The 24,060-nt window shown below is 34.8% G+C and overlaps 1 protein-coding gene across 2 annotated transcripts in view; it reads left to right on the top strand.

Moving 5' to 3' along the window:
• The window catches only part of SLC26A7 (solute carrier family 26 member 7), a 190,425-nt gene that overhangs the window by 41,468 nt on the left and 124,897 nt on the right, over positions 1–24,060 (top strand). The window contains exon 3 of one of the 2 annotated variants that reach the window (XM_029222430.1): positions 4,569–4,741. The exons of the other annotated variant lie outside the window; for it this stretch is intronic. Within the exon in view, the coding sequence (XP_029078263.1) occupies positions 4,569–4,741 (173 nt within the window). The remainder of the gene's footprint in view (positions 1–4,568; positions 4,742–24,060) is intronic. 2 annotated transcript variants of the gene reach the window in all.

Below are 24,060 nucleotides of genomic sequence, written 5' to 3'. Positions count from 1 at the left end.
CAGTTTATTAGCAACCTTAATTCCATCTGCAACATTAATTACCCTTTGACATGTAACATAAGATATTTACAGGATGTGGATGCATTTGGAAGGCCATAATTCTGCCTACCACATTGATACATGCATTTTCTCATGCAGAAATTAACCTATAAAATAATGTCTTTTTAATGTAAATTTGGCTTCTTATATAATCAACTTTGTCATGGAGGATAGGATCAACAATTATCAGACATTTACAACACTGCTACTTAAAGTATGGTCCACGAACCGGCAGGATCAATTTTATGTGGAATCTTGCTAGAAATGCAAAATCTTGTTCCCACTTCAGATCTATTCAATCAGGATCAGCATTTTCACACAATCTCCAGTTTTTTTTAAAAAACGCATCTATCTACACATGTATATATGTACTTAAATTTGAGAACCTTAGGTGTACTATTTATTAGATGCTTTATTAAGAGCTTTACATGTGCTATTTTATCTTAATACAATTATTTTAAATAGACATCATTATTTGCATATTTAGGTTAAAAATACCTCTTAATTTCATAAAGTTTTCTGTGAGAGCACAGATTAAGTTGTAGGTGCATGGATTACAAGCCAGGTGTGGTCAAATCTGAAGCCCAAGCTTTTCCTCTTTACAACCAGCTGCTCAAGAATGCAGTTTCCTTTTGTGTTGATGTAAAGAGAGAAAAGCACAATAATAAATTAGAAGTTCTTGAAGCCTATTATATTCAAAATTTCCTGCTCCCTAATTTCCTAGGAAATTTATTTTCATTCTTCAAAACATTTAAATATGTCACTAGCAAGAGAAAGCAGATTATTTTTAGAGCTGAACTCAAAACATCTCCTCTGTTAAACAAAGGATAAAAGAAAAGGTAAAAAAAAAATTCCCAATAGACCATAATTACTTTAAGAAGTCAAAAATACTTAACTTGATATACCTAAGTATGTATTTACATAAACCACTTTATTTCCTAAGGAATCATAAACATTTTACTGGTGACATGGTTTTGAAATTGCCATTTATATAAAACTTTGGATTTAACAAATATTATTAACAGCTATAGGAATCTCGTAGTCTACTAGGTAAATAATATACATTTCAAAATACATATAATTTACAGGCTTTATTATAGATACTGTATAGCACAATAAATGCTTAAGGCATTTTATTTCTGCATAAGCACTTCTCCAAAAGACAGAGCCAGCTGGATCTCCTCATTTCTCTTTTTATCCCAACAGATTTAGAATTCTTTAGACTCAGTAAAGAAGAAATGATCCTTTTTCCTCATGGTATTATATTTCTATATATACACATTACCACTTGTATAAGGCTCTGTATTTAACAAATTTAATAATATTAAATATAATATATATATCAGGAGAAATATACAAACTAATTATTTTTGAACTTCCTATGATCTTAATTATAGAAACCAACCTAAATTTTCTGCAAACATTTAGTATAGAGAACATATTTTTCTTTTAAATAATATTATTGTACTTTATTTTGGTGTATATATATATATATATATATATATATATATATATATGTGTGTGTGGGAATGCCTACTTCCATTTTACTATTAAGAGATTGATGTTGCTTTCATAAAGAAAAATCACATTTTCTGGGATTTTCCCTCCAACTCAGGTAATCAGAATGCAATAATGAATTACTAAATGCAATAATAAATAATGCTTGAGGTATCTTTAAAAGCAAATAATTCAAAAGCTAGAATATAAAGACACCAAATGTGCTGTATTTTTAACAGCAAAATTTTCTTATTTTAATTTAAAATACATATATATTTTAAAAAGGAATAAATCATTGATTGCTTCTTGTGACTTGCAAAGAACATATCTTAGACTAAAAAGGAAAAGAACAGAAACTTGGGTATCAGTCCAGTGGAAACAAAATTGTTGAAGATAACCCATATGTGACAATTTGTAGCATATAATTATCTTCTAAATTAGAGAAAAAAATTTTAAAGAGAAAAATATGTTCATTAATTTAGAGAAAAGATTAGGGAGACAATAGAATTCTCTGTAGAAGAAAAGAAAATAAGCAAACAATTATTTACCAAATGTGGTAGGAATTGTGACAGATGTTTTTATATATGAAATATCACTTAATCTCTACCCAGATTTTGTAGCTAGATATTTTATCATCATCTTACAAATAAGCAAGCTGAGAGAGGTTAGGTACTTTGACCAGGAATTTGAACTTAGCCCTGTCCAATTCTGAGGCCCCAATTCACCTCCTATTAGGTCTTGCCACCCACTCTTAAGCTACTAGATGGGTTTAGTGGTATTTAAGGGTACCACTAGTAGGTTTAAAGCCTAACCAGAATGAAACATTGAGAAATTGAAGGAAAGAGCAGAGGAGTAATAGGGAGGAGATAAAGACAAAGCAAGACCAATAAGATAGAGAAGGTAAAATGTCATTCACAACATCATCATATAGTCACCAGCAGCCTCAACATCCTTGATTGTTCTCAACTATCTCAGAAACAGCAAAGTGTCATCCTTTGAAAAGAGGCAATACTCCCATAACCATGTTGACACAGTAAGTAACCCCATAGCCATTTCTGGCAATGACTCTCTCTAGAGAAGTTCTTGGGATGTGACTCACACACAGGTGAGACTCACTTTTCTTTTCTCAACAAAACATTTTTGATGGCTGTTCTCTCTTACCATTCAATTCCTTCTTATCTTCTTTCAAATCTTAGGAAAGCTAGGCCTACTCAAAAATTAACTCTAGATCATTTTTGTTCTCAGTTCTCTAGTCATTTGTTCAGTGGCTTTTGTACAAATCATTTTGCTCTATGTTCTAGATTTAAAGGCCAAAATACACACTTCTTTACTTTCAGGAATATAAGACTTTGAGAAATTCTGTTGTAGCATACCTTGAAAAAATAAGGCAAGGGCAGATCCTATGGCAAATATTCCTTATTTGGCATTGCCAACCCTTGATGTCAGAATCTTGTCTCTAATCATTATATATATTTGGTCCTTGATGTGTTCTTAATTTAGTACTTTATGATGAGAACAGTGATCATGACAGTTGATATTTATTGATGATTTATTGAGAATGACTTAGCTCTCTAAGAGAAATTTATGCAATTTGCTCTATGTATTTATATACCATCAATTCAACGGAACAGTGAACATCGAATAACAGACTATAACAGAGCATTCTGGTTTTAATCTTATTAAAAATTACTTTTTTTAGGTGTCAGCTACATGCAATATATTGAGATATGTGGTATAGTACATTATTTCATTTAAGTCTCATCACAACCCCATTGGGTGAGGAATGCTTTCTGTCTTTAGATAAAGATATTGAGATGGCGGTACTGAGATTTAAGGTGAGGTTTATTGGAGGCTACAATCACCATACTATTCTGAATCACAGCACATACTGCCTCACTTATCCTTTAAAACCAAAGGATTTTCTGTGTCAGCTTTCCATTGAGACTTTGTTTCTGTCTGACTTGGCTCTCTTGCCCTATGAGGCTGCATACCATTTGTTGAGATGTCTATATCTTGTGACAGGCCCTTTTTCACACAGTGTCATTTATGACCTGGGGCAAAGTAAGGTCTTTAGGTAAAGGGTTGGGGGAATGTTTTTACCATGCTGCAATTTGTTTTTTTAATCCAAAATTGCTGAACCCTCTCTTTGGGAAATGGCATTTCCCTGCTGGTGTGGCTACATTCTCAGACATGCTGTGCCAAGATAAGAGCATCAGAACTCTTGGCAGGAAGAGGGGAACACACTGAAAATGGTCCTGCATTTGTGTGAGGCCAGGACAATTCCTGGGATATACCTTTGAAACTTATCTAGTTACAGTAGACAGAAATGGTATGTTTCATCATTTTATGGGCCACAGCATGCTGTTATACTATAATAAAGGTGTACTCTGTTATGAGAGCACAGGGAATAGAAATATTTAACCTGGACTGGGGAATCTGGGATGGATCTATGTTGAATATGGAATTTGATCCAGACCAGGAAAGACAAGGATGTTTTCATAAGTAGATTGGAGGAGCAAGAATTTCAGTCAATGAGCCCCAGATTCAGCAAAGAGTCATATTTTCCACTGAGCCTATTGAGGTCTTCATATTTATCATCTCATTTATATTCTCCTCAAACTCTAAAACATAGGCATTATTACCTGCATTTTATGGATGAGGTGATTTAGACTCAAAGTAATGTGCTCTAAATCGTGATAGTGATAAATGGAGGAGCTGGATTCAAATCCACACCATGATCTTAATCCCTGTTTTGAGGACATTCTCTATGTAGGTCTGCAGAGAGGTAGGAAAATGTATGGCCTAGGAGGGAATAGCAAGTAGATGGCATGGCTGTATGTGGAAGAAATTTGTATGTAAAAAGGTGAGTTTCTGTTTATTCCATGGAGTAAGGGTGGAATAGTGGGGGTGCAGAGGAGAGTGCTTCTAATAGATCTGTTTTGGTTTTACAACATGGATTCAACTTTAATGGTGGAATCCAATAATGTTTATTGAGTCTGTTACTAACAGAAGATCCCCCCCACCCGCTTTAGGCACCTTTGCCTTGACATCCTTAATATCAGCTAATGCAGTGGAACGGCTTGTCCCTCTGAACAGTCAGAACCTTACCACACAGAGTAACACAAGTGTGCTGGGCTTATCTGACTTTGAGATGCAAAGGATTGGTGTTGCTGCAGCTGTTTCCTTCTTGGGAGGTGTGATTCAGGTAAGTATACTGAAACTTGGGAATAAAGAAAGGGAGACAGTAGCAAAGAAAAGGCAATTGGTGTTTTATTTATTAAAGTCATCTTTTCTTGTCAATTGAATTTTTCTTCCAGTTTTATTGAGATAATTGACATACAGCACTATATAAGCTTAAGGTGTACAGCATAATGATTTGACATGCATACATCATGGAATTTAAGTTTAATGAACATCCATCATCTCATATAGATACAAAATTAAAGAAATAGAAAAAAAAGTATTTTTTCTTGTACTGAGAACACTTAGGATTTACCCTCTTAACAACTTCCATGTATAACATACAGCAGTATTAATTACATTTATCACATTGTATTTATCTTATAGTTACATAATATAGTGATTCGATATTGCTATATATTTCAAAATAATCACCATAATAAGTCTAGTTAAGATCTGTCACCATACAAAGATATTACATAATTATTGACTATATTCCCCACACTGTGTATTTCATACCTGTGACTCATTTGTTTTGCAACTGGAAGTTTGTACTTCTATTTTCTTTCAACTATTTCTTTCCTTTCCCCACCCACCTCCCTCTGGCAACCATCTATTTGTTCTCTCTATATTTCTACTTCTGTTTTGTTATGTTTATTTATTGTTTTGTTTTTTAGATTCCATATATAAATCATACAGTATTTGTCTTTCCTTGTCTGACTTATTTTACTGAGCATAATACCCTCTAGGTCCATCCATGTTGTCGCAAATGGCAAGATTTCATTATTTATATGGTTGAGTAATATTCCATTGTATACATAGACCACGTCTTCTTTATTCATTCTTCTACTGATGGGCATTTAGGTTGCTTCCATATCTTGGCTATTATAAATAATGCTGCAATAAACATAGGGGTGCATATATCTTTTCTAATTAGTGTTTTCATTTTCTTTGAATAAATACCCAGGAGTAGAAGTGCTGGATAATATTGTATTTCTATTTGTAATTTTTTGAGGACTCTCCCTAATGTATTCCATAGTGGCTGCACTTATTTACATTCCCACAAATAGTGCACCAGGGTTCCCTTTTCTCTACATCCTCACCAGCACTGGTTATTTGTTGTCTTTTTGATAATAACCATTCTGACAGGTGTGAGGTGATATTTCATTGTGGTTTTGATTTGCATTTCCCTTATGATTAATGATGTTGAGCATCTTTTCACGTGCCTTTTGACCAAATGTATGTCTTCTTTGGAAAAAATGTCTGTTCAGATCCTCTCCCATTTTTTAGTTGGGTTGTATGTTTTTTGATGTTGAGTTCTAGGAGTTTTTAATATTTTTTTGGATATTAAACCATTATCAGATATACTGTTTGCAATATCTTCTCCCATTCAGTAGGTGACCCTTTTGTTTTGTTCATAGATTCCTTCGCTGTACAAAACTTTTTAGTTCGATGAATCCCACTTGTTTGTTTTTGCTTTTGTTTCCCTTATCTGAGGAAACATATCCAATAAAAGTATTACTAAGGCCAATGTCAAAGAGCATACTACCTGAATTTTTTTTTAATTAAAAAAAAAAACAGAACCAAAGAACATAATGCCTGTTTCTAGAGTTTTATGGTTTCAGGTCTTACATTTAAGTCTTTAATCTATTTTGAGTTAATTTTTGTGCATAGTGTGAGAGAGTAGTCCAGTTTGATTCTTTTGCTTGTAGCTGTCCAGTTTTCCCAACCACAATTATTGAAGAGGCTGTCTTTTCCCCATTGTATATTCCTGCTTCCTTTGTTGTAGGTTAATTAGCCATATAAGTGTGGGTTCATTTCTGGGTTCTCTATTCTGTTCCATTAATCTATGTGTCTGTTTTTGTGCCAGCAACATACTGTTTTGATTACTGTAGCTTCGTAGTATAGTTTGAAATTGGGAGTGTGATACCTCCAACTTTGTTCTTTTTTCTCAAGATTGCTTTGGCTATTAGAGGCCTTTTGTGGTTCCATATAAATTTTAGGATCATTTGCTCTAGTTCTGTGAAAAATGCATGCCATTGGGATTTTGATACAGATTGCAATGAATTTGAAAGCATTATTTCCTCTGCAATTTTTTGGGGTAGTTTGAGAAGGATAAATGTTAACTCTTCTCTAAATGTTTGCTAGAATTCACCTGTGAAGCTGTTTGGTCCTGGACTTTTGTTTGTTGGTAGTTTGTTTGTTTGTTTTAATGGATTCAATTTCATTACTGGTATTTGATCTATTTGTATTTTCTATTTCTTCTTGGTACAATCTCGGGAAAGTGTACATTTCTACGAATTTGTCCATTTCTTCTTGGTTGTCCATTTTATTGGCATATAGTTTTTCTTAGTAATCTTTTATGATCCTTTATCTTTTCAAAGAACAAGCTTTTGGTTTCATTGACCTTTTTATTTATTTATTTATTTTTAGTCTCCATTTAATTTATACCCTCTCTGATCTTTATAATGTTTTTCCTTCTGATGACTTTGTGTTTTGTTTGTTCTTCTTTTTCTGGTTCCTTTAGGTATCAGGTTAGGTTGTTTATTTGAGATTTTTCTTGTTTCCAGAGGTAAGCTTGTATCACTCTAAAGTCCCCCTTAGCACTGCCTTTTCTGCTTCCCATAGAATTTTGCATCCTTGTCTTTTCATTTCCATTAATCTTCTGATATTTTTTTATTTCAATTTTGATTTTTTCCTATTTGATTTAAAAATTTTGTTTAGTAGCATACTGTTTAGCTTCCATGAGTTTGTGTTTTTGCAGTTTTTTTTCTTGTAATTAATTTCTAGTCTCAAAGTGTTGTGGTCGGAAATGATGCTTAAGATGATTTCTGTTTTCTTAAATTTACAGAAACTTGCTTTGTGGTCTAGCACGGGATCTATCCTGAATATAGTTCAATGTACACTTGAAAAGAATGTATATTCATCAGCTTTTGGATAGAATGTTCTATATATGACTAGTAAGTCCATTTGGTATAATGCATCATTTAAGGCCACTCTTTGATTTTCTGTCTGGATGATCTATTCATTGATTTAAATGGTATGTTAAAGTCTCCCACTATTATTGTGTTATTGTCAATTTCTTTCTTTATGTCTGTTAATATTGGCTCTATGTATTTAGTTGTTCCTATGTTGAGTACATATATATTTACAATTGTTATATCTTTGTGGATTGATCCTTTTATCATTATGTAATGTTCTTTTTTGTCTCTTATTACAGTCTTTGTTTTAAAGTCTATTTTGCCTCATATAAATACTGATACCTCATCTTTCTTTTCATTTTCATGGAATAACTTTTCCCAGCACCTCACTTTCAGTTTGCAGGTGTCTTTATTTCTGAAGTGAGTCTTTTGTAGACAGCATATATATGGGTCTTGTTTTTTTTATCCATTCAGTGACTCTATGTGGAGTGGATTTTTGATTGGAGCATTCAGTCCATTAACTTTCAAAGTAATTATTAATATTTATCTACTTAGTGCCATTTTGTTAATTGTTTTCTGATCATTTTGTGGTTGTTTTTTGCTCCTTTATTCTTCTTTTGTTCTCTTCCTTTGTGATCTGATAACTATCATTAGTGTTATCTTTGGATTCCTTTCTCTTCTATTGAGTGTGTATCTATTATAGGTTTTTGGTTTGTGGTTACTATGAGGTTTATGTATAGAAATCTCTATATGTATATGTGATTATTTGGGGTTGTTCATTTCTTAAGTTCAAATGCATTCTAACAGTCCTGCCTCTCCCACCCCACATTTAATGTTTCATATTTTACAACTTTTAAAAAATATCCCTTAACTACTTATGGTGGTTTAGATGATTTTACTACTTTGGTCTTTAAACCTCCCAACTAGATTTATATGTGGTTGATTTACTACCTTCATTATGTATTTTCCTTTACCAATGAGATTTTTTTCTGTCTCAATTTTTATATATCTAGTTGTCTTTTTCACTTGGGGAAGTCCCTTTAACATTTCTTGTAAAGCTATTTTGGTGGTGTTTAACTCTTTCAGTTTTTGCCTGTCTTTAAAACTTTTCATCTCTTCATCAAATCTGAATGACAGTCTTGCCGGGTAGAGTATTCTTGGTTGTAGGGTTTTCTCCTTCATCACTTTAATTTATCATGCCACTCCCTGTGGTTTGTATAGTTTCTTCCAAAAAGTCAGCTGATAGCCTTATGGGAAGTCTCTTTTACGTAACTAGTTTCCTTTCCCTTGCTTATTTTAATATTTTCTCTTTATGTTTAATTTTTGACATTGTTATTTTAATGTGCCTTTGTGTGAACCTATTTTGGTTCATCTTGTTTGGAACTCTCTGTGTTTCCTGGACCTGGATGTCTGTTTCCTTTTCCAGGTTAGGGATATTTTCAGCCCTTATTTCTTCAAATAAGTTCTCTGCCCCTTTCTCTCTTCTTCTGGGACCCTTAAAATGTGAATGTTAGTATGCTTGATGTTGTCGCAGAGGTCTCTTTAACTGTCCTCATTTCTTTTTATTCTTTTTTCTGCTCAGTTTCAGTGAATCTCACTACTCTGTCATCCAGCTACCGAATCCATTCTTCTAATTACTGTTGATTCCTTCTAGTGTGTTTTTTTTTTATTTCAGTTACTGTATTCTTCATCTCTGTTTGGCTCTTCTTTATATTTTCTAACTCTTTGCTAAAAATCTTCTACCTTCTTACTCTGTTCATCCAATCTTCTCTTGAGTTGTCTGAGAATCTTTATGATCATTACCTTTAAGCTTTATTGGGGAGGTTGCATATCTCCACTTCACTTTGTTGTTTTTTCTATTGTTCTTTCATTTGGAATATATTCCTCTGTTACCTCTATTTGCCTAATTTGTTATTTTTATTTCTATGTATTTGGTAGGTTGGCTATGTTTCCTGACCTTGGAGAAGTTGCTTTTTGTAGAAGATGTCCTATCTGTCCCAGCAGCACACTACTCTCTGATCACCAGTTCTATATATTGTTAGGTGTGCCCCCTATTGGGCTGTATGCATCCTTCTGTTTTTGCAGGCTGACTACTGTAGGTGGTCTGTCCAGTTTGGTTGCTAGGCCCTGCCTTTTGGGAAAGCTGCCTTCTGCAGGTGGGCAGGGCCTGGTAATGATGTGGCTGTTTGCAAAGCCCTAGGTGGTTCGAGGGCTAGTGCAGGCCTACTGGTATGTGGAGCTGGGTTCCGGGGTGGGTGGTTGTGGGCCCAATAATCTTGGATATAGTGTTGCCCTGCTAGTGGGTGGGGTCAGTTCCTGATGTGGCTGGATGCAGTGTCTGGTGTTTCCCAAAGCTAGTGTCAGCCTGCTGGTAGGTGGGGCCTGGTCCCTGGGGGTCCAGTGGCTAGTGCTAGTTCATTGGTGGGTGAAGCCAGGTCCTGGGGTCTCTGGCTACAGGGCCCTAAGGGTCCCAGAGCTGGAGTTTTCTCACTGCTGGACAGGACCTGCTCCTGACACAGTTGGCTGGGGTTCTGGGGGGTCCAAAACTGGTGTCAACCTTCTGGTGGGTGGGGCAGGTTCCTGGGGTGGCTGGCTGAGGTGCCCAAGGTGTCTCGGTGCTGGCATTGGTCTGCTGGTGGGTGAGCTGCATCATGACATCACAAGATGCAGGGTCACAGTTGTCCTTGGGCTGGTGTCCACCCACTGGTGGTTTGCTAGTGTGGGCCCACTGGTGGGTGGAGCTTGGTCCCAGAGTCCCTGGCTGCAGGGCCCTGGGTATCTGGCATTGGTGTACTGGCCCACTAATGGGTGGTGCCAGAGCTCAGTGGGTCCTAGGGCTGGTTCCTGCCCACTGGTGGGCAGAGATGTGTCCCAGGGTCTCTGGCTTCAGGACCCTGAGTTTTTCAGAGTTGATCTTGGTCTACTAGTGGGTGGCGCTGGGTCCCTATTTCTGGCTGCGAGGCATGGGGGGTGTGGCCTCAGGCTAGTATGGTTGCACTGGTGTGTCAGCCGTCTGGTGGGTAGGACCTGTCCAACGGTGGCTATGGGCTCAGAGAGTCTTAATGCAGCAGTGCTGCTGGTGGTTGGGGCTGTGTCCCTGCCTGATTAGCTGCTTGGCCTCAGGCATCTTAGTACTGGTGCCTGCAGGCTGGTGGGTGGGCCTGGGTCCCAGTGCTAATAAGCTAGATGGAGGAATCCAAAATGTCCTTTGCCAGCACCAGTGTCCTCATGGCAGAATGAGCTCCCTAAAGTGACTGCAACCAGTGTCTATGTCTCCAGGATGAGTCCCAGTTACCTCCTGCCTCTACAGGAGGCTCTCCAGGGTAAGCAAATGTGTCTAACCCAGGCTTCTTTCAAATAACTGCTTCTGCCCTAGGTTCCAGAGTGTGTGAGATTTTGTGTGTGCTTTTTAAGAGTGGAGTTTATATTTCCACAGTCCTCTGGCTCTCCCCAAAATAAGCCCCCATGGCCTTCAAAGCCAAACATTCTGGGTGCTCTTCTTTCCACTGCAGGACCTCTAGGCTAGGGAACATGATGTGGGGCTGAGACCCCTCACTCCTTATGGAGAACCTCTGCAATTGTAATTATCCTCCTGTTTGTGGGTCACCTACTAGGGGTGTGAGTCTCAACTATACTGTGTTTCCACCCATCTACTCATCTCATTGTGGTTCCTTCATTATATTTTTAATTGTAGAAGATCTTTTCTGCTAGTCTTCCAGTCTTTCTCATCAACAGTTTCTCTGTATATAGTTGTAATTTTGGATGTGCCTGTGGGAGGAGGTGAGCTCAGGGTCTCCCTACTCCCCTGTCTTGGCCACTTACTCTGTTGCTTTATTTTTATTCTTGTTCATGGGTTTGTCTCTCTACATGGATAAAGGGCAGATGTGTTTTATCTTTATGAAAATAGTGTCTATTAAACAGAGTAATTACTTTATAAGTGCCGGTTGAATAAATGAATTAAAATCAATAAATAGAAGTTACAGGGAAGGAGTTCTTGACTTTTCAAGAATGAGCTTTCTAAAAAATGTTTTTTTAAAAAGGAATGGGCTTCCTTGTAAGGCAATGATGTAGTCCTTGTATTCACACAGTGATCAGATCATCACCGTAGGATAATGTAGGAGAAATTCCTACAATGGGAAGGAGATATGACTAGATTGCTAGGATCCTTCCCAATTTTCAGATCTTATGATTTTACTGTATACATCAGTTAAAAAATGGTATTTAGTTTGTGCCATAGACTTGCTGGTGTGAGGGTTTGGTATTCAGATCTGTACCAGTCTTTGCCCCTTTCAGCATCAAGCATGTTTGTTGTTGCCAGATCTGCTCTAGTCTATCTGTTTCTTCAAAATATCAGACTATGGGGGCTTCCCTGGTCATGTAGTGGTTAAGAATCCACCTGCCAATGCAGGGGTCACAGGTTCGAGCCCTTGCCTGGGAAGATCCCACATGCCACAGAGCAACTAAGCCCATGTGACTCAACTACTGAGCCTGCACTCTAGAGCCCATGAGCCACAACTACTGAGCCCACATGCCACAACTACTGTAGCCCACATGCCTACAGCCCATGCTCTGCAACAAGAGAAACTGCCGCAATGAGAAGCTCAGGCACTGCAATGAAGAGTAGCCCCCACTCGCTGCAACTAGAGAAAGCCCTCACACAGCAACAAAGACCCAACACAGCCAAAAAATAAATAAATAAATAAATTTAGAAGATTAAATATATCAGACCATGTAATTTACTGTTTCTAATCAGTTGTCAAAATTAGATAACTCAGAAGCGAAAATAAAATAAATGTAGACAAGTACTGACTATTAGACATGGGTTGCCTACTTGATAGCCATTTTAAACTGGCTTAGGTATACATTAACTTCCTTGGTGGCTGTTTTCTGGGTTGCTAGAGGCTCTATTTTACAGTATTACATTATTTACAAGGTCAAAGATGGTGTAAATTACAAGAAGAGAGAAAGATAGTTGATGATTGCCTGTAATTGGATGGTAGGAAGAAAAATATAACCTAGAGGGAAAGAAACATTAAAATTCTTAGAGTTACATTGCCTTCTAGCTATGTAAAAAGGATGGAAGAATTAAGGATGTAAGACAAAGAACTCCAGCATTCACAGTTCCTCAGAAAACAGATCATCTGAGTGGTAGCTTTACCTAGGAGATTATCAGACTAGAGGGCCAATAGATATATTCTGTGGCTGAGTCTGTGCTTTCATGAAATACAAACCTGTTGCCTGGGTACCTTACAACATTTGCTATTCATTTTTAACATGACATGAATGATGTCAGCCTATGTCTGAGACTCGCAAAAGCAAGGTTAGTGGCCTTTTCCTCCTAGCTTGGCCTATGTGAGTCCCCCTCATGAATCTATTATCTGTGTCCATCTCAGAAATAATCAGCCATGTGAACTGGTGATTCAGATTTGGATATGTTGCCATAGATTTGGTATAGATTTTCCTTAATTTATGTTCACTTAAAATAAAAATCTCTGTGTTAACACAGCAAAGATACTATCACTACTTCTTCTGGTCCCATTGTTTTCCATTCATATTTCTCTTTGAATTTATGATTTTTCCTAGGTTTGGACCTTCTCTTATCCCATTCAGCATGGAGAAAGTAGTTTTAGGTATATATTAGTATTTTTTAAAAGTCTAAGAGCATATATAATTAGCAATAAGATCCAGCAACCTCTGCTTATTCTCATTTTAACTATTTTCTGTGAGTTTTAAACAATTACCAGGTATTTTGTTATTATATAGACAATTTGGATTAAGAATTTATTTATTTATTTTTTGAATTTTATTTAATTTATTTTTTTATACAGCAGGTTCTTATTAGTTATCCACTTTATACATATTAGTGTATATATGTCAATCCCAATCTCCCAATTCATTACACCACCACCCCCCTGCTGCCACTTTCCCCCCTTGGTTTCCGTACATTTGTTCTCTACATCTGTGTCTCTATTTCTACTTTGCAAACTGGTTCATCTGAACCATTTTTGTATATTGCACATATATGCATTAATATACGATATTTGTTTTTCTCTTTCTGGCTTACTTCACTCTGTATGACAGTCTCTAGGTCCATCCACGTCTCTACAAATGACCTAATTTCTTTCTTTTTTATGGCTGAGTTATATTCCACTGTATACATGTACCACATCTTCTTTATCTATTCGTCTGTAAATAGGCATTTAGGTTGCTTCCTGGATTAAGAATTTAAATGATAATAAAATATAAATGTAAATGCCACAATTCTAGCAACATAAAAATAAATGTTTCATTTCCCAGAATGAAACTCCATAGAATCACAAGATTAAAACAGGATATTATCAAAGATAGTAAAAATAGTTTGGTTTTCATGGCCTTTTATTACATGTAAGATCTGATCCAGAGTTAACATATTTTGTCTTGTAACGTCATCAAGCATCTGCTTTCCTTTGTCATTAGCTCTGATCCTGGACATGTGACCTATATTTTAGCCAATTTTTAAACAAATGGATGGACTTTATTTGACCTCCAAAGCCATCTGTCTGTTGTCAACCAAAACCGTATGGTCTGTTGGATCTTTTGGATCCAGGTCCTCAAGTGAATATTGCAATTAAACAAGTCACAAAGTTTTTGGTTTCCAAGTACAAATATAGGTTATGTTTACAGCATATTATAGTCTATTAAGTATTAAATAGTATTATGTCTAGAAAAGCAATGTACATACCTTAATTAAATACTTTATTGCTTAAAAAACGCTAACCATCACCTGAACCTTCAGAGGCTTGTGACAGTAACATCAAAGATCACTGATCACAGATCGCCATAACAAATTTAATAATAATGACAATTTTTGAAATATTGAGAGAATTACCAAAATGTGATTTTGGTAATTGAGCTACACGAACACGAATTGAGCAAATGCTGTTGTAAAAATGGCACAGACTTGCTTGATGTAGGGTTGCCACATTATCTTCAATTTTTAAAAGAAACACAGTATTTGCAAAGTATTTGCAAAGTACAATAAAATGAAATATGCCTATATTAGTTCAGGAATCTGAAACCTAAGAAATAGCAAACATTATGCTAGGTAATAATTTTGTGATTAAAATAAATAATTGAATCTGACATTTGTTGATTTTAATTATGATTATATCAAGAGGGCATTTTAAAAGAAGGCACACTCATAGAATTTCAGTCTCCTCACACTTCACCCACCATATCCTCATCATTTCTATCCTAGTCTCACTCACCTTCTGGGGGTAACCCATCTCATTCATTCCAGGTTTATACTTCTAGTTTTTCTCATTGCACAATGAGAAGATACATGTGTGTTTTCTTATTTGCCACATTTTGTCATATGAAAGGTAGTATTCTTTTGTATTTTACTTTATTTTACAACATATCCTAGAAATCATCCCATGTCAGCTCATAGAAATGTCCTTCATGCTTTTTCATTGCATTTCATTTCATTTCATAGTACTTAATTATATGGATATATCATAGTGATTCAACACATCTATATTTGAGCATTTTGGTTGATTCCCATATTTTGCAATTGTAAACAATGCTGCTATGTATGTGCACATGAACTTTCATAATGTTATTGGTATCTGTTCAAGGTGAAATCTTAGAATGGAATTCCTGGATCCAAAAAGTCAGTGCATATGTACATTTTTTAGATATTGTCAAATTCCCTTCCAAAGGAGTTGTAGCAGTTTGCATTCCCATGGAAATGTGTGAGAGTTCCCTCAGCCTCACCAACAGAATGTGTTGTGAGACTTTTCAATTTTAGCCAATCAGGTAGGTGAGAAATTATATTACAAGAGTAATTTGTGTTTCTTAAATTATGAAAGATTTGACACTTTTTCATATGTTTAAGACCATTTATATCAGTTTTGTGAATTGTCTGTTCATATATCTTTCCCATTTTTCTATCACAGTTTTGGTCCTTTACCTCTCAAATTTTATGGGTCTTTGTGTATTATGGATATTAGTCTTTTATCTGTGATATATGCTGCAAATGTTTTCTTCTAATTTGACAGTTTTTCTTTAACTTTATTTTACCATGCCATTAAAAAAATTTATATAGTCAAATTGATGAATTCTTTCTTTTCTTGCCCCCAGATTTTGAGTCATCATTAGAAATCTTTTTCCTACACTGAGTTTACAGAGGAATTCACCATATCTTTCCACATTAATTTATTACATTATTTTCTATTATATATTTGTTTATATATAATTTTTCTTTTACATTTAGTTTCATGATCAGTGTGGAGTTTATTCTTGTGTGTGGCATGAGATATGGATCTAACTTTATCTTTTTTCTACATGGCTTGCCAGTTATGCCAGCGACATTTATTAAGAAGCTCATCTTTGTTTCCATGTTTTAAGATGCAACCCTCATTATATCCATCTTTATTTAGATCTAGCTCAGGACTTTCTATTCTATTCTATTAGTCTATACATAAAATCCTCATGGCAGTACCACCCTGTTTTAGAGATGGAGACTTATAGTATGGTTTAATATCTTGCAGCAGTAATCCACCTTTGTAGTTTTTATTTCTTAGTATGCTCCTGCTATTCCTATATGTTTGTTTTTCCTTATACACTTTAGCATCACCTTGTCTAGCTCCATAAAAAAGTTGGTTGATATTTTTATTGGGATTGTGTTAAACTGACATATTTATGATGTTGATTTGTCCTATCCAATAACAGGGATGTTTTACCTTTTGTTCAACCATAGTTCTGTGTCTTTCAGGAGTGTTTCCTCTCGTAGGTTTTGCACATTTTTGTCAAGTTTATTCCTATGTATTTAATCATCTTTGTTGCTACTACAAATGAGGCTTTCTTTATCATTATGCCATCTAGTTAGTTATTGTTTGTGTCTATGAAAGCTATTGATTTTTATATATATCTTGATACCTTATTGAGTTCATTATTTAAATTCATTTTATTGTTCATTGATTCTCTGGTATTTTCTAGAGATATTTTTACTTCTTTACAAATTCATATAATTTGTGATTTCTCTTGTTCAATTGCATTAGGTTATACTCTATTATAATGTTAAATAATAGTGGAAACAGTGGGCATTCTTGTGTTTTTCTTAAGCTTACTCAAAATGCCATTAGCATCTCAATTAAGATGCTGGCCTTAAAAATAAAGTCTATATATGTTATTATGTTAAGAAATTATTTATTGTTTTATAATTTTGTGTTTTGAATAGAAATCTGAAAAAGTGTTGAATATTGTTATAGGCTTTTTCAGCATATATAGAGACAAGTATATGATTTTTTTCTTCTTAAATCTATTATGTGGTATATTATATGAATGGATTCCCTAATATTGAACCAACATTATATTGCTCAAATAAATACCACTTGATCATGGTGTATTTTATTCTTTTTTTTAAATTGAAATATAGTTCACATACAATATTAAATTAGTTTCAGTTGTACTGTATAATGATTTGATATATGTATACATTATGAAATGATCACCATGATTAGTCTAGTCCATTTGTCCCATGGAAAGTTATTACAGTATTATTGACCATATTACTTATGCTGTATATCACATCCCTGTGACTTATTTATTATATAACTGGAGGTTTATACCTCTTAATCACTTTTGCTGAAACTCTTTTTCTCCTTACCTCCCACCCTGCCTTCCTCTGGCAACTACCCATATGCTCTCTATATCTATAAGTCTGTTTTTATTTTGTTTTCTTTGTTTTGCTTTTTAGACTCCACATATAAGTGAGACCATGAGGTATTTGTCTTTCTCTGTCTGATTTATTTCACTTAGCATAAACCTTCTAGATCCACTCATGTTGTGACAAGTGGCAAGATTTCATTCTCTTTTGTGGCTGAGTAATATTCCATTGTATATACATACCAGATCTTCTTTATCCATTCATCTGTTGATGGACACTTAGGTTGCTTCCATATCTTAGCTATTGCAAATAATGTGGCAATGAACATTAGTGTGAATATATCTTTTTGAATTAGTGTTTTTGTTTTCTCCAAGTGAATACCCAGAAGTGAAATTACTGGATCAAATGGTAATTATATTTTTAATTTTGGGGGGACCCTCCATAATGTTTTCTATAGTAGCTGCACCAATTTATATTCCCAACAACATTTCATGTGGATTCCCTTTTCTTCACAACCTGGCCAACACTTGTTATTTGTTATCTTTTTGATGATAGCCATTCTGACAGGTGTGAGGTGGTATCTCATTGTAGTTTTGATTTGCATTTTCCTGATTATAAGTGATGTTGAGCATCTTTTCATGTGTTTGTTGGACATCTGTTTGTCTTCTTTGGAAAAATGCCTTTTTGGGTCCCCCGCCTATTTTTTAGTTGGGTTGTTTGTTTATCGATATTGAGTTGTATGAGTCCTTTATATGTTTTGGATATAAACCCCTTATCAGACATATATTTGCAAATATCTTCTCCCATCAGTAAGCTTCCTTTTTGCTTTGTTGATAGTTTCCTTCACTATACAAAAGTTTTTTAATTTGGGGTAGTTCCATTTGTTTATTTTTGCTTTTATTTCTGTTGCCTGAGGAGACATCCAAAAAAATATTGCTAAGGCTGATGTCAAAGAATGTACTGCCTATGTTCTCTTCTAGGAGTTTTATAGTTTCAGGTCTTACATTTGAATCTTTAAATCATTTTGAGTTTATTTTTGTATATGATGTGAGAAAGTAATCTAGATTGATTCTTTTGTATTTAGCTGTTCAATTTTCCCAACATCATTTATTGAAGAGTCTATCTTTTCCCCATTATATAGTCTTCCTTCCTTCATTGTAGATTACTTGATCATGTAAGTGTGAGGTCTTGGGTTCTCTATTCTGTTTCATTGATCTATATGTGTCATTTTGTGCCAGTACAAGACTGTTTTGATTATTACAGCTTTGTAATATAGTTTGAAATCAGGCAGCATGATACCCTCAGCTTTCTTCTTCTTTCTCAAGATTTTTTGGCTATTCTGGGTCTTTTGTGCTTCCATACAAATTTTAGAATTACTTGTTCTAATTCTATGAAATATGCCATTGATTCTTTGATAAAGACTGAATTTGTAGATTGCCTTTGGTAGTCTGATCATTTTAACAATATTAATTCTTCCAACCTATGAGCACAGTATTATCTTTACAATTTTTTTTGTGTGTGTCATCTTCAATTTCATTCATCAGTCTTATAGTTTTCAGGGGACAGTTCTTTTACCACCTTGGTTAGATATACTTTTAGGTACTTTATTCTTTTTTGATGCAATTGTAAATGGGATTGTTTTCTTAATTTCTCTTTCTGATTGTTTATTGTTAGTGTATACAAACAGCAGGTTTCTGTATATTAATTTTCTATCCTGTAACTTTACTGAATTCCTATATTAGTTATAATAGTTTTTGGTGGTGTCTTTAGGATTTTCTATACACAGTATCATATCATTTGCAACTTCTTCCTTTATAATTTGGATTACATTTACTTCTTTTTCTTGTTTAATTGCTCTTGCTAGAACTTCCAATACTATGTTGAATAATAGTGGCAACAGTGGGTATCCATGTATTATTTCTGATCTTATAGTAAATGCTTTTAGCTTTTCACCATTGAATATGATGTCAGTTGTGGGGTGTATATGGTCTTTTTTATGTTGAGGTATGTTCCCTTTATACCCAGTTTGTTGAGATTTTTACAAATGGATGTTGAATTTTGTGAAAAGCTTTTTTGCATCTATTGAGATGATCATATGATTTTTATTCTTCATTTTGTTAATGTGGTGTATCACATTGATTGATTTGTGGATATTAAGCCATCCTTATATCCATGGATTAAATCCCACTCGATCATGGTATATGATCCTTTTACTGTATTGTTGATTTTGGTTTGCTATTATTTTGTTGAGAATTTTTACATCATTTTTAATCAGTGATTCTGTCCTGTAGTTTCCTTTTTTGTGTGTGTGGTGTCTTTGCCTAGTTTTTGTGTCAGGGTAAGACTGACCTCATAGAATGAGTTTGGAAGTGTTCCTTCCTCTACAGTTTTTTGGAATAGTTTGGGAAGGATAGGTGTTAACTCATCTTTAAATGTTTTGTAAACTTCACCTATGAAACTGTCTGATCCTGGACTTTTATTTGTTTTTTTGTTTTAATTACTGATTCAATTTCATTATTGGTAATTGGTCAGTTCATATTTTATATTTCTTCCTTATTCAGAGTTGGTAGATTGAACTTTTTGAGAATTTATTGATTTCTTCTAGGTTGTCCATTTTATGGGCATATAATTGTTCATAGTAATTTCCTATGACCTCTTGTATTTCTGTGGTGTTGGTTGTATCTTCTCTTTTATTTCTATTTATTTTATTTAATTAGGCCCTCTCTCTTTTTTTCTTGGTGAATCTGGCTAAAGGTTTGTCCCAATTTTGTTTATCTTGTTTCATTTATTTCTGCTCTGATCTTTATGAATTTTTTCCTTTCTACTAACTTTGAGTTATGCTTGTTCTTCTTTTTCTACTTCCTTTATGTGTAGATTAGATTGTTTTTGAGATTTTCCTTGTTTCCTGAAGTAGGATTTTATCACTATAAACTTCCCTCTTAAAGTTACTTTTGTGGTATTCCATGGATTTTGGATCATTGTTTTTCCTTTTTATGTCCAGGTATTTTTTGGTTGCCTCTTTTATTTTCTCAGTGATCAATTTGTTTTTTAGTAGCATATTGTTTAGCCTCCACGTGTTTGTGGTTTTGCATTTTTTTTCTTGTTGATTTCTGATCTCATGACATTGTGGCCGGAAAAGCTGTTTGATATGATTTGAATCTTCTTAAGTTTAGTGAGACATGTTTTGTGGTCTAGCACGTGATCTATTCTGGAGAATGTTCCATGTGCACTTGAAAAGAAGGTGTATTCTGCTGCTTTTGGATGGAATGTTCTCTGTGTATCTATTAAGTTTATCTGGTCTAATATGTCATCTAAGGCCAGTTTTCCTTATTGATTTTCTGTTTGAATGATCTGTCTATTGATGTAAGTGGGTTGTTAAGGTCTGTCACTATTATTGAGTTACTGTTAATTTCTCTATTTCTGTTAATATTTGCTTTATGTATTTAGGTGCTTCTATGTTAGGTGCATATATATTTAGAGTTGTTATATCTTCTCATTGGATTGATCCCTTTATCATTATGTAATTTCCTTCTTTGTGACTTATTACAGTCTTTGTTTTAAAGTCTATTTTGTCTCATATAAATATTGCTACCTCACCTTTCTTTTCGTTTTCATTTGCTTACTTTCATTTCCTCATTTCATTTCCTCACTTTCAGTTTGTGAGTGTCTTTATTTCTGAAAAGTTTTTTGTAGGCAGCATATATATGAGTCTTGTTTTTTTCTAATCCATTCAGCCACTCTGTGAAGTGGGTTTTTGACTGCAACATTTAGTCTATTAACTTTTAAAATAATTATTGATAGTTATCTACTTACTGCAATTTTGTTAATTGTTTTCTGATAATTTTTGTAGCTGTTTTTTTTCTGTATTCTTCTTTTGTTCTCTTCCCTTGTTATTTGATGACTATATTTAGTGTTATTCTTGTATTCCTTTCTCCTTTATTGTGTGTATATATTATAAGTTTTTGTTTTGTAGTTACCATGAAGTTCATATATAACAAGTTAATGATCTCTTAAGTTCAAATGAATTTGAAGAACCTTGCATTTTTACTCATCCCCCCCCACTTAATTTCTTTGAAATCTTATTTTGCATATTTTTGTTTTGTGTATCTCTTAACTACTTATTGTGGATATAGAGGATTTTACTACTTTTGTCTTTTAACCTTTCTGATAGCTTCATAAGTGGTTGATCTTCTGTCTTTACTATATGTTTATCTTTACCAATAAGACTTTACTTTTGTGATTTTTCTTAGTTCTAGTTGTGGCCTTCTCTTTTCCACTTAGAGAAGTCTCTTTATCATTTCTTTTAAAGCCAGTTTAATGGTACTGAACTCTTTTAGCTTTTGCTTGTCTGTAAAACCCTTCACCTCTCCTTCAAATCTGAAAAATATCCTTGGTGGATAAAGTATTCTTGGTCATAGATTTTTTTTTCCTTTCATTATTTTGAATATGTCATGCCACTACCTTCTGGACTGTAAAACTTCTGCTGAAAAGTCAGCTGATAGCTCTATGGTAGTTCCCTTGTATATAACTAGTTGCTTTTCTCTTGCTGCTTTTAAAATTCTTTCTTTAAGTTTTGACATTTTAATTATAATGTGTTTTAATGTGAACCTCTTAGTGTTCATCTTGTTTGGAGCTCTCTGTGCTTCGTGGACCTGGATTTCTGTTTCCTTTCCCAGATTAAGAAATTTTCTAATTTATTTATTTCTTCAAATAAGTTCTCTGCCCCTTTCTCTCTCTATTCTTCTGGAATCCCTATAATGCTAATGTTACTTTGCTTGATGTTGTCCCAATGTTGTCTCAGCAGTCTCTTCAACTATCCTTAATTTAAAATTCCTTTTTTTCTTTTCTCCGTCTGGCTTGAGTGATTTCTCCTAACCTGTCTTCCAGTTCATTGATTCATTTCTTTGGTACCATCTAATATTCTGTTGATTTTTTTGTGTGTGTATTTTTCATTAATTTTATTATTCATCTCTTTTTGGTTATCTTTATATTTTCCAACTCTTTGTTAAAATTCTGACTGTGTTCATCCATTCTTCTCCTAAGGTCATTGAGCATGTTTATGATCATTACCTTGAACTCTTTATCAAGTGATTGCTTATCTCCACTTTGTTTATTTCTTTTTCTGGGCTTTTTTCTTACTCCTTTGTTTGGAACATATTCTTCTGTCTCCTCATTTTGCCCAAATCTCTGTGTTTCTTTCTATCTAATAGGTCATTTATGTTTCTGTATCTTAGAGAAGTGACTATGTAGGAGACTTCATGTGGAGCTCAGCAGCACACTCCTCTCTGGTCACCAGAGCTATATGATTGAAGGTTTCCTCCTATATGGGCTGTGTGGGCCCTTTTAGGGCATATGTGGGCCTAGCCACTGGCCTGGTTGTTTTAAGAGCATGCTTCATGTAGTGGTTGTGGGATAGCTGACCATGAAGTTTGGGAGATCCTGGGGTGGTTCAGTGTCACAGTTAGGCATCCCCAGGTGGCTAGCTATCATGGGCCCAGGATGGTGCCGGCCCACTGGTGGATAAGTATGCCCTCAGGACTAGTAGACTAGAGGGAGGATTTCAAAATGTCACTTGCTAGCACCAGTGTCCTTGTGGTAGAACAACCTCCAAAAACTAGCTGACCCCAGCATCTATGTCCCCAGTTACCTCCTGCCTCTCTGGAGACTTTCAAAGATCAGCAGTTGGATCTGACCCAGGTTCATTTTAAATCACTGCCTTCATGCTGGGACTTGGAACAACTGAGACTTCACAAACACTCTTCAAGAAGAGAGTTTCTGCTCCTACAACTCTCTGGGATCTCCTGTATGCAAGTCCTCCTTTAAAGGAGTCTTTAAAGCCAGACATTATGGGAGCTCATTTTCTTGGTGTAGAACCCCCAGGCTTGGGAGACTGATGTGTGACTAGGACCCATCACTTCTTGGGAAGAACCCATGCAGTTGTGATTGTCCTCCCATTCGTGAGTTGCCTACCTAGGGTGTGGTTCCTGACTGTACTGCATCTCTGCCCCTTCTACCCATCTCATTGTGGTTTCCTTTTTATATCTCTGTTTGTGGAACATCATTTCTGCTACTCTTCAGGTTGTTCTCATAGATAGTTGCTCTGTAAATAGTTGTAATATTAGTGTGCCCATAGGAGGAGATGAGTTCAGGGTTTTCCTACTCCACTATCTTGGCCACACCTCTATTTTATTTTTATTGTGGTTTGGATTCTGTTTATTAAATTATTTAGTACTTTTGTATAATTCTTCTTCAGTGGTATTGGTGTATAGTTTTCGTTTTTGTACTATCTCTATCAGATCTAGTTATCAATGCTTTTCTTTCTTCTTAACATTCTTTTCCAAAGCTCTTAAGCAATGTATCACACTTTTGGAACATCTAGTCTTTGAAGGTTTTGGAGAATCCTCCTTTAAAGAATCTCCCATTGAAATCATTTGATCCCTGGTGCTCTTTGGGGTGACTTTGATAATGTACTCTATTTCTTCTACAAAAGTTGATCAGTTTAAGCATTCTATCTCTAATTTGTCAAATTTGGCAATTGAAATTTTGCTAGAAATTTTCTGTAGAAAATTATCCTTTTCGTGCAGCTTTTCAAATTCATTTGTATGTAGGTCTTTAATTTCTTATGATTTTTAAATAATCTCTTATTTTAATCATTTTTCCCCTCTGTCATTTCTTATTTTTATATTTGTGCTTTTATCCTTTTTTCATGAACAAATTAGCTGGTGGTTTGTCTATTTGGCTAATTCTTTATTTTTTTTAAATAACAGAATTTTG

Source organism: Monodon monoceros, unplaced genomic scaffold (assembly GCF_005190385.1).
Source record: "Monodon monoceros isolate NGI ecotype Baffin Bay Population unplaced genomic scaffold, NGI_Narwhal_1 Super_Scaffold_14, whole genome shotgun sequence".
Lineage (NCBI taxonomy): Eukaryota > Metazoa > Chordata > Mammalia > Artiodactyla > Monodontidae > Monodon > Monodon monoceros.
The sequence above is the reverse complement of the archived record's forward strand: the minus strand, read 5'-3'. Positions and strand labels throughout refer to the sequence as shown.